We start from the raw sequence: 10,456 nt of genomic DNA on the forward strand, positions 1-10,456 counted from the left end.
GGGCCTGGCTAGCTGTTTCCCCCTGTTCCCAGTCTTTGTGCTAAGCTAAGCTAAACACTTCATATTTAACAGACGAATATGAAAATAAAATCGATCCTGTCATTTTACTTTTGGCAAGAAAGCAATCTAGGTTATTTTCCAAAGTGTAGCAGATGCACTGCTTGTTTTGTGCTTATAAGCCTCTCAGCAGCAACATGGAGCTAATGACATTTTTTCCTTCAGATAGTCTCCTTTCCATCATGACTTAATACATACTCAGTAGACAGCAGACCGGTCATCACTGGAGCAAGCGCTCACACAGACATTTATGGTTAATACTTGTTACTCAAAGGAACTCTGTGTTAGTGAAGTTGGTCCAGACAGCCTGATCCAACCGTTACACACACTGCATTTATAAGACATGGTGTCACCTGGAAAATATGGCGGTGCTTTAGTCATAGTACATGGAAGACAGAAACACAAACAATGAGTTGTTAAGTAGCTGAGTGTTTGTATCAGTATTGTGTATTGTGTCTGTACCTACAGAAAAAGTCAGTTTTACAGTTGAAAATGACAGATTTATAAATTTACTACATTTAGTGGTTTCATCAAACCCCCATTTTGATATGTAAACAAAATTATCAGTTCATTAAAAGGGATGTTCTATAAGGTAGTCTCTATAAGGTATAGATTTGTTTTCTATTACTCAGAAAGTGATGTTAAAGAAACCCATCATATTTTGGATAATCTAAGTCAGACATTTTTATAGTTTTTTTTCACACTTTCACACAAACCATAAGACAGATAATATTATCTGGACTTACTTTGCATGCACTGATGAAAAACATAGTCACATTTCCCTCAAATTAAATCTGTCGTTACTTTGCATAGTGTAATTATGAGGAAACCTTCTCAGAGTTTTATGATCGTTAACTAGCAATGACAGGAAAATGGTATCATTATTATTAGGACATATTGTCATTATGAGAAAAGCAACCCAATGTTATAATGAGTATAGTCTTTACCATATGAGTAAGCAGGACCACAATGACTCTACCTACTTACTCCCTTGATTTGTGGCTTTGAGGAGAAATGTAGACGTATTATTATTCATATTTGTAGTCAACATTGGTGAGCAGACTCTGGTCCACCCGAGGTTGCTCCAGCAGGTATAAGTACATCTTACAGGCAATTGTTAGTATCTGTACGTTCTCCACCCTGTTCTATTCTCATCAGTCACTTGGATGCTTCCTCTAACTGAATAAACTGTGAGATGACATCATGATACAACACAGGCTTGAAAAAGGGATACACAAATGGAAGTCAAACAGTGCAGTACTGAGATAGACCGTGAGCCAGGGCCTCAAAATATGGAAACCGGTACCGAAAAAGTGGCAAAGGCTACCATACCTTTTCTGAAAGCCTGGAATCTCAGCTTTTCAATGTTGTATGATGGCCATCTGACAAGAGTAGCTGTTTTGAGTTATCACACATAATGTAAACTAAGGTTGAGAAAATAATGCGTATAAATCAAGCAGAACACTGACAGCTGAAAATCCATATTGGACATATTGGAATAGTTTATTTTGTTATGTTTGGTATCATTTTAAAGGGGAGACTCTGAACTTCCATTAAAATCCTTTTGTGAACATTTTGGATAAGTACAGCCAACCCTGGAGCTCTTCAAACTTTTAATCACACACATTTTCCTGCCATTTCCGCCTAAGTCATCTTTTGTCTTTTAATCCTGTGGCACCATGGAGCATCAGAGAAACAAAATCCAAACACTGAAATACTGGCATGACTCTAAGGATTCAGAAAATGTATCATTTACCCATATTATCTGATTTGGAGGGGGTGATTTTCAGTGTTATATCAGACATGGCGTCACGTGAAGGAAACTGGGCATTGCACATGGCTAGCATTCCATCAATCATCCCCTGGACCTTTGACTATGATAATCTGAATTATGCAAGGTCACTCACTGCTTACTACTCAGAGATGAGCCACATTGAACATGAGAAACCAGGTCTGTACATGTTTCTCTGTGAAGGTGGCTTTTCTGCCCAGCTGAGTGCAACAAACACATTTTGCAGGGTTCCGATTGACCAGACCCTAGAGGAAACTGTCAATCGGGACACTCAGACAGCTGGAGGCACAAAAAGGTTCAGCTTGAACCCAGCAGCTGTCTCAAGATATGACCTTACTGCTGAGTACAAAAGCACTTACCTGTCTATATTGAAAAGCTCCCTGGGACTCCAACAAAGTGACTGTTCTCACAAGGACCTTGGACAAAGCAGAATTGCCAAAGATGAAGAACACATTACAAGCACTGTGGATCTGTTGGATTCTAGTTGGATAAATCTATTTGCAGGTGGTGAGTCCCTTGTTTCTCTGTTTACTGGAAGTACATCACCAGCAGATGTTGCTGAAGACCTTCTGAATGCACACACCATTGGCGAGAATGCCTACAGAACCTTCTCTGCTGAGCGTGTTGAGAGTAATCCTCCTGCAAAGCAGTTCCATGCACCACTCTCCAAGAAGAAACTGAAAATGTTCTCCTCAATGCAGGGAAAGACAAAGACATGCAAAACTGGGAATAAAAAAGTTATCCTCAAAGCTGATAATCGAATATTTGCCCACATTGTACTGATTGCACAGAGTAGACAGCTCAACCTGAAGGAGGTGTTATCTCATCCCCTTGGACCACTTCCGGGGGCTCTTGCTTCACCAGATGGCAATGTGAGGAAGACTTGCAAATCCTCACTTGCCAAGCAACTGCTCAAGTTCCCATGTGTTGCTGAATCATTGCCATTAAATTCCACCTGCGTAATAGATGGCATGGCACTTGTTCAGAAGCTGAACGGTGATGGCAAGACATTTGCTGATATTGCAGACTATGTCTTGTCCACTGTGCTAGCTGAAGCAAGTCACAACACCCGTGTTGACATTGTTTTTGATGTATATAATGAGGCTTCTATCAAACACATGGAGAGAGTGGCCAGAGGTGCAGACTCAGGCACAGAGGTCAGACAGATCACTGCAGGGCACAGAGTTCAGCAATGGAAGAAATTCCTACAAAGCAACAACAACAAAACAAATCTTGCTACCTTCTTGCTCAAAGAGTGGGGCAAAGAACAGTCTAGAACAATACTCGGTGAAAAGGTTCTGTACACTACAACCAAAGATCAGTGTTACAAGCTGACCCAACAGGGAGTGCACAAGGTAGCAGACCTGTCGTCCACTCAGGAAGAGGCTGACACCCGTATGCTACTCCATGCTTGCCATGCTTCAAGGAATGGTCACAAATCTGTCATCCTTGTGTCTGATGACACTGATGTCTTGGTGATAAGCCTGGCTACCAGTGACTCACTCATATGTGACCTGTTCCTGAAGACAGGGACAAAGAATCGCACCAGTTACGTAAACATCTCACAACTCGCTTGTGGTCTGGGTTCACAGTTGTGTCAGGCTTTGCCTGGTTTACACGCATACACAGGCTGCGACACTGTAAGTGCATTTGCAGGTCGTGGTAAAGTGTCAGCCCTAAAACTTCTTCAGAAGGATGAAAACTTCTGTGAGACCTTTCAGAAGGTTGGGGCAGACTGGACAATGACACCTTAGTTGTATGCAGCCTTACAGGAGTTCACATGTCAAATGTACAGCTTAAAGTCCAGAATCACCAACATCAATGAAATGAGGTATGCACTTTTTTGTGCAAAGAAAGGCGTAGAATCCTGGCAGTTACCTCCATGCTTAGATTCTCTCAGGAAGCACTGTCTCAGAGCTAACTATCAAGGTGCTATCTGGAGAAGATGCCTCGAGAACAACCCTGAAGTTCCTTCCCCAGTTGAGCATGGGTGGTCTAGAGTGGACCAAGATGGTGACTTGCAGCTCTCCATAAACTGGTTCAATGTCTCCATTGGTCCACAAGCAGTACTTGAGTTTCTGTCCTGCTCATTCAAGAGGGACTGTGTCACTCCATCATGTCAGTGTGTTGCCAACAACTTGGCCTGCACTGACCTATGCCATGCAAGACAGTGCAAAAACCATCAGCAAAGGATGACTTTGCTGATGAGAAACAATCCTATTCCTCTGATGAGGATTCCGACGAGGAGTTTGATTATTGTCGTGGCCTTGAATGATGCAATCTGTGCGAAAATGTCATAAAATGTCATTGACCATGCCTAAAAGTCATGACCTTGACCTTTTACAGTAATGGCAATGTCATAATTGGGTTTACCACACCTTAAAACATAGGAATCCATGTCTCATTTGTTATTTGTTATACCATTTTTTAGATTTTCAGCTATGTCAGTGTTCTGCTTAATTTATACACATTATTTTCTCAAACGCCATGTCTGATATAACGCTGAAAATCACCCCCTCCAAATCAGATAATATGGGTAAATTATACATTTTCTGAATCCTTAGAGTCATGCCAGTATTTCAGTGTTTGGATTTTGTTTCTCTGATGCTCCATGGTGCCACAGGATTAAAAGACAAACGATGATTTAGGCGAATATGGCGGGAAAATGTGTGTGATTAAAGGTTTGAAGAGCTCCAGGGTTGGCTGTACTTATCCAAAATGTTCACAAAAGGATGTAAATGAAAGCCCAGAGTCTCCCCTTTAAAATGATACCAAACATAACAAAATAAAATATTCTAATATGTCCAATATATATGTTCAGCTATGTCAGTGCTTTGCTTGATTTATACGCATTATTTTCTCAACCTTAGTTTACATTATGTGTGATAACTCAAAACAGCTACTCTTGTCAGATGGCCATCATACATCATTGAAAAGCTGAGATTCCAGGCTTTCAGAAAAGGTATGGTAGCCTTTGCCACTTTTTCGGTAACGACCAACCCCTCTGGCTCACGGACTAAGATCTCCACTAACACTGCTGCTACAGGTTCCTTTTCCTACAGTATTTGCTTCTTGTTATCTATATTTAACATTCAACTTTTTGTAATGGCTTCTTTTTACGCTGTACATATCAAATACTAATATGGATTCAGTCTTCTGTACATTTATGTGTACCTATATGTAGCTGTTACATCCCTTGTTATAGTACTACCCTACTGGTTTATTTTCCATTCTGTAAACTACATTTTTAGCTAGTGGGATGACTCTACAGGACATTGGTCTGTCGAGCGGTCCACCACTTTGGTTCAAACTGAAATATCCCAACATCTATTTGGTGGATTGCCATGAAACACAGACATTTATTATAACCAGGTGATACATCCTGACTTTGCTGATCAACTGACTTTTCCTCTATCCCCACCAAGAGATTGACCTTTTTTGGTTTTGAGTGAAATGTCTACCATACCAAGTATGTTCATATTGCCAAAGATGAACTGTAGGCTATTAATAACTTTGGTGATTCCTGAGCTTTTAATCAGCAGGTCTACATTGACATTTTTGCAATACTGACTGAGTTCTTCCAAAGCTAATGACATTATCATCAGCTTGAGCTGTACTTTGTGTTTAGTCCTAACTAGCTAATGTTGGCATTTCTAACAGCTGAGATAAGAAACATGTAAGGTCAATTACGGTTGTTTCAAGATTGCTTGCCTTACAGACCTTAGCAAGTTAAGTTTTGCAGTAGATAAAAAAAGATAAACAATATTATGTTAATGTCTTATTTTTCTGCTTTTTATGCAAACTAATGTCACCTTTGCAATCACGGAAATCAAGTATCAGGGGTTTAGTGATGGAGGTTTGAAGGTTTTCAATGGTTGAGTCAAGACATGTTCATATTTCTGGCTCTCTGTGGACTGGTGTGGTTGACAAACACAGTCCAGATTCCAGTCAGATTCATCACAGGGGAAAGCTTCTGAATTTTGCCATTCATGCATGTGTCTCTTTGCAAGTTTAACCGGGACGCACTATTCTGTTCAGTCAGAAAAGGGAGAGTTTTTCTTACAGTTCCTATCCTGTAATCATGCACAGATGTACAACCCTGATGAGGCAAAACTTGGAAAAGATGGAGACCCATGGGTATGCACCACTGGTATATGAGAAATGTTTTCATCAGAACTCTTGGCATTATAATAAAATAACACTGGTTTAGTGTAAGTAAAACCGTTGGCATGCCTTGAAGGTCAGTTTTCCAATCAGTGCCGGGCTATGTATCTTTCTACTTGGACATATTGACAACATAATGAAGTCTCCTTCTCTGGTTTATTGCTTTTAGGCAGAGTTGTTTGAGTCCACGAAAAATGAGTTGGCAAATAAAACAAGACAAACAAACAAAAAATCTTAGTTGAGTCATGTTTATTTTCCACTAGATGAGGTTGGCCAGTGTCACACAGTAATCCTGCTCCGATGCATGTTCACATGGTAGCGTCAGATGTAAATACTATGAAGAACTCTCAGACAGAAGACCCAGTCAGGGGGTAGATGTTGGTGGGACATCTTGTTTCCATCCAGACGTAGGATCTTTAACCTGGAGTAGGACAGAGGTCCCACCTCTCTGCAGAAACTAGTCATGTTGAACTCTAGAACAGATGGACAGAAAACATATACAGACCATATTTCATTATTAACCAAGAATTAGAGCCGTCTACTCATTCTTGTCTTCTCCAAGCACTGTAGACACTAAACCAGTCCCACTAACATGGCCCATGTGTTTATCATATGTAATTTGTTGTGTTGAACTGCTACAGTTATATTTGTCTTGTATGTAAGAGGGTCTATACAGTCTGCAAATGTCCCTCTTCCTCTCATATAGTCTGCATTTTCCATTAGATGTCTTGCAGGTGCTGTGGTGAAAACAGAGGCAAAGGAAACCACAAAACCATCTTGTGCTTTCTCACTTCATTTCAGTTGTAGAGCTTCTCTCAGCCCTAACTTTAGGATTTGGCAGACAGGAATAGTGGTAGCTGTCAGGCTGCTCGCTAGACGATGAGGTGTGTGTTATTGTTGAAGTGTTTGGCCTTGTGTCTGTCTGGTTGGTACACAGCCCTGCTGTCTGCTGCATCACAGATTGAAAAACAAGAACGTACTTGCACTTTGCCAGAGCCTGTGAGCCAAAGGAGCACACCTGGTCATAATATTCATAATGCTCACGTGAGTTTTGCAATGGTGCAAGAGATTGTCAAATCTGGTATGTGGCTTCTGGCTTTATGTCCGCTGCATTACGATTTGAATTCTATTTGTCAAAAATAGGTAAGAGAGATGGAGAACGGGAGCAGACAAAGGAAACAGGAGACTATGAAGTGGGGAACAGCATGTGCTTCTGGCTCATCTGGCACTCTTACCTCTAAAACCGTCACAGATGTTTTCATACCAATCTTTTCTCTTCTTTGCTAACCTACTTTCCTTTCATTCAACCACCCAATGTTCCCCCCCCCCTTTGCTCTCCTCCACCCTCTTTGCTTTTCTTGTCTTTCCATGTCTCCTTCCGACCCCATTCCCTATGCAGTGATGAGGGTCGGCTGTGTTCATTTCTTTACAGTTCCTCTCATATTTTCCACATTTCTTCTTCTCCCTCACAGCAGGGTTCAGGTGTCAGACCTCCCCAGGTAGTCAGTCACATAATTCACAAATACTGTCACAAGAACTGAGTGTATTGCTGTAAAATGTATGAATATGTTCACATGCTGCAGGAAATTTCAAAGACATGAAGTCAGTGACACCTCTTCATTCACAGTGTGAAAGGTGACTGCATTTTTTAAAGTTTGCTTTGTGTGTATACACCTAACCTTGTATTTCATTGGCCTCCAGGTAGAGGTACTGCAGGGTGGTGGGGACTGTTGGGGTAGTTGTAAGTTTGTTATGAGAAAGGTCCAGTTCCACCAAGCTGGAAAAGTTGAAGACCTCTGGGTGGATGCTGTGGCTCTGCAGGCCACAGTGATTTAGACGAAGGTACTTAAGGTTGAGGAATCCTACAAAACTGTCCTCATCCAGCCTGGAGAGGGAGTTATTGGACAGATAGAGCTGCTGCACAGAGGGGGGTAAATGCCCAGGGACAGACGAAAACAAATTCCCACTGAGGTCCAAATGGCTCAGACTGAGCAGACCTGTTAGATGAGGAGAAGACACACACAATTACAAAAATGAATACTGACAAATTGGTGTGATCAAATTTCAACGTGAAATATTGGAAATATTCAGTGTTAACTAATGTAATCAGACTGCTTAGAGAAGTCTCAGTACCTCAGGGTGTGAGATGCAGATTTAATCAATATCAACAAAAACTAATTGACCTTTTCTCACATGGTGATTGATTTTTTTATCAGTTATCTTAACACAAAGATGTTCAAATTTACTCAGCATGTATCATGGCAGCAATCACTGATCCAAAGCAATGAAAGTATTAGTGATATGAGGTTGGGAATCCAGTCTATCAGTTAATAGTCGCCATACCAGACAATCAGAGATCTCCGCCTACCGAAGTCTGGAAATGACGCTCTTCCCCATTCTCCGCCGTAGTAAATTGCATGTCACTGCCCTGATATGCAATGCTTTATTTTATTTTTTTAACTCTCTAATTGTTTCCATCCATTTTTAACAACTAAACTGGGGAGATTGCCCTCATGAGCAAAGCATTTAGAGACTGACCTGTGAGTCTAACCAGTTAATATAATTTCATCCCATTTAAATCCTTAAAATTAAAGTGATTTAAGTATAACTAAACTCTTTAAAATTACTTTAAAGAATAACCTTTTTAATTCAATGTGTACTAATATTTAAGCATAATTACTGCTGATTTGAACCCCCTACACAAAACCACCATGTGGTTTAAAGTAGAGGCACATATTTGTGAAAGTACTTATGCCACTGCAGACAATAAAAATCTGTTTGTTTTTAATGTTTGTCTGTTTCTATTTTGTGAACAGATACACAGCAGTAGGACTAAGTTGTTTTGTACCACTTTTTACTTTCCATACCGAGTATTCAAAAGAAATTCTCTAAGTCTGAAGTCACAAAGGAAATGACACATTACTCTACCCTTGACATCTCCCTCAGTTATGGTGTGCAACCTGTTTCCCTGCAGCAGCAGCAGTGTCAGGTTATGTAAGTCCTGGAAAGCTCCGGGGCTGATGCTGCTGATTTGGTTGTAGGCCAGTCGCAGCTGTCTGAGTCCAGCTGGGAGATTGCTGGGCACTGAACTCAGCAGGTTGTGGTTGGCAAACAAATAGCACAGCTGGGTCTGGTTTTTCAGAGTGGCCTGGTCCAGTTTGTCACTTTGCAGCTGGTTGTGGTCCAGGATGAGCCAGCGGAGCCCCGTGATGTTGGCCAACGAAGAGGAAAACAGGGACGAGATGTTGTTGCTCTGGGAACAACAGAATACAATGCTTGATGGATTTTGTCTTTTTACACTGCACCCAAAGTGCAGTGGTGGTCAGTAACTGTGTGTGAACAGGAATTGAAAAACCATAGTGGTTTAGTAGCAGACCATTGTAAATATAAAACATGCTCAGTGCCCGTGTCAGTGTTGTTCTTACCTGTATAAACAGGTATTGAGTTGTGACCGGCAGGTGGTCAGGCATGTCTGCCAGACCTCTGTGGTCACAATACAGTGCTGTGGGCCACTGGATAGGGCAGTCACACTGTTGAGGACAGGCCTGGGGGTTGTTGGCTCTGAACCAAGATGAGTCCATCCGGTCCTGCATGCTCAGCACACTGGGCTCACCAACCAAGCGGTTGATCCACAGAGGGACACCACCGTAGTCAAAGTCAGCCACAACAGTGGCTGTGTCAAAAACACACAACAGCACCAAAATGGCACAGTGTAGGACAGCCATGGAGACAGTTGGTCAGATGTATAATCCTACAAATTAAACATGAAGACTATTATGTTAAATTGAAACTCTACATGTCAAAGTCACCCAGCTTGTAAAAGAAGATGCAATCTTTTTCTAGTCTTACAAAATTACTCAAATTACATCCTTCCACATATCCAGGTATCTCAGCTTTGGTTAGGGAACTATGGTCTGTCTTTCTGTGGGTCAGTCTACCATCTTGGTCCAGACCGAAATATCTCAACAGCCATTGGAATGATTTTAAGAAAAATGTGTACATGCAGGAAGGATGAAGTCCAATTACTTTTCTTCTATTGCCACCATTAAAGGAGTGGCATCTAGCGGTGAGGTTGCTAAATGCAACCTTCCCTTTTGGCTGTGAAAATCACGGGGATCATGGGAATGGCCCTCCTTAGTGTCAGTTTTTGGTTTGTCTGTTCTGGGCAACCGTAGAAACATGACAATATGGTGGCCTCCATCGAAGAGAACTTGCTCTATCTGTAGATATAAAAGGCTCATTCTAATGTAATGTAATGAAATTATAATTATTCATATTTTCAAGTGATTATATACTAATTATGAATCATATTATATTCCATATTATATTCAATATTATATAATTATATTCCATTTCTGCCAATAGAAATAGCTATTGGAAGGATTCCCATAAAATCTAGTACAGACCATACCGTTATCCACAAGTTGAATTGTAAAAACCATT

The 10,456-nt window shown here is 41.0% G+C and overlaps 1 protein-coding gene across 1 annotated transcript; it reads right to left on the reverse strand.

The window, feature by feature from the left end:
* Positions 1-6,334: 6,334 nt before the first annotated feature.
* On the reverse strand, positions 6,335-9,738 carry zgc:113307 (uncharacterized protein LOC553753 homolog). The gene is made up of 4 exons (XM_062416581.1): positions 9,439-9,738; positions 8,942-9,266; positions 7,693-8,010; positions 6,335-6,486 (listed from the first exon to the last, which is right to left on the reverse strand). Exons 1-4 carry the CDS (start codon positions 9,736-9,738, stop codon positions 6,335-6,337), a joined length of 1,095 nt encoding a protein of 364 aa, XP_062272565.1.
* Between the last annotated feature and the right edge of the window lie 718 nt (positions 9,739-10,456).

Source organism: Scomber scombrus, chromosome 3 (assembly GCF_963691925.1).
Source record: "Scomber scombrus chromosome 3, fScoSco1.1, whole genome shotgun sequence".
Classification (NCBI taxonomy): Eukaryota; Metazoa; Chordata; class Actinopteri; order Scombriformes; family Scombridae; genus Scomber; species Scomber scombrus.

Excerpts from the sequence above, each read along its gene's own strand:
- zgc:113307 (XM_062416581.1), bottom strand. The coding sequence starts at position 9,738 with ATGGCTGTCCTACACTGTGCCATTTTGGTGCTGTTGTGTGTTTTTGAC. Across the intron at positions 9,267-9,438 it reads CTCAATACCTGTTTATACAG|AGCAACAACATCTCGTCCCT; the intron begins GTAAGAACAACA and ends TGTTGTTCCCAG. Across the intron at positions 6,487-7,692 it reads GGAGGCCAATGAAATACAAG|AGTTCAACATGACTAGTTTC; the intron begins GTTAGGTGTATA and ends CATCTGTTCTAG.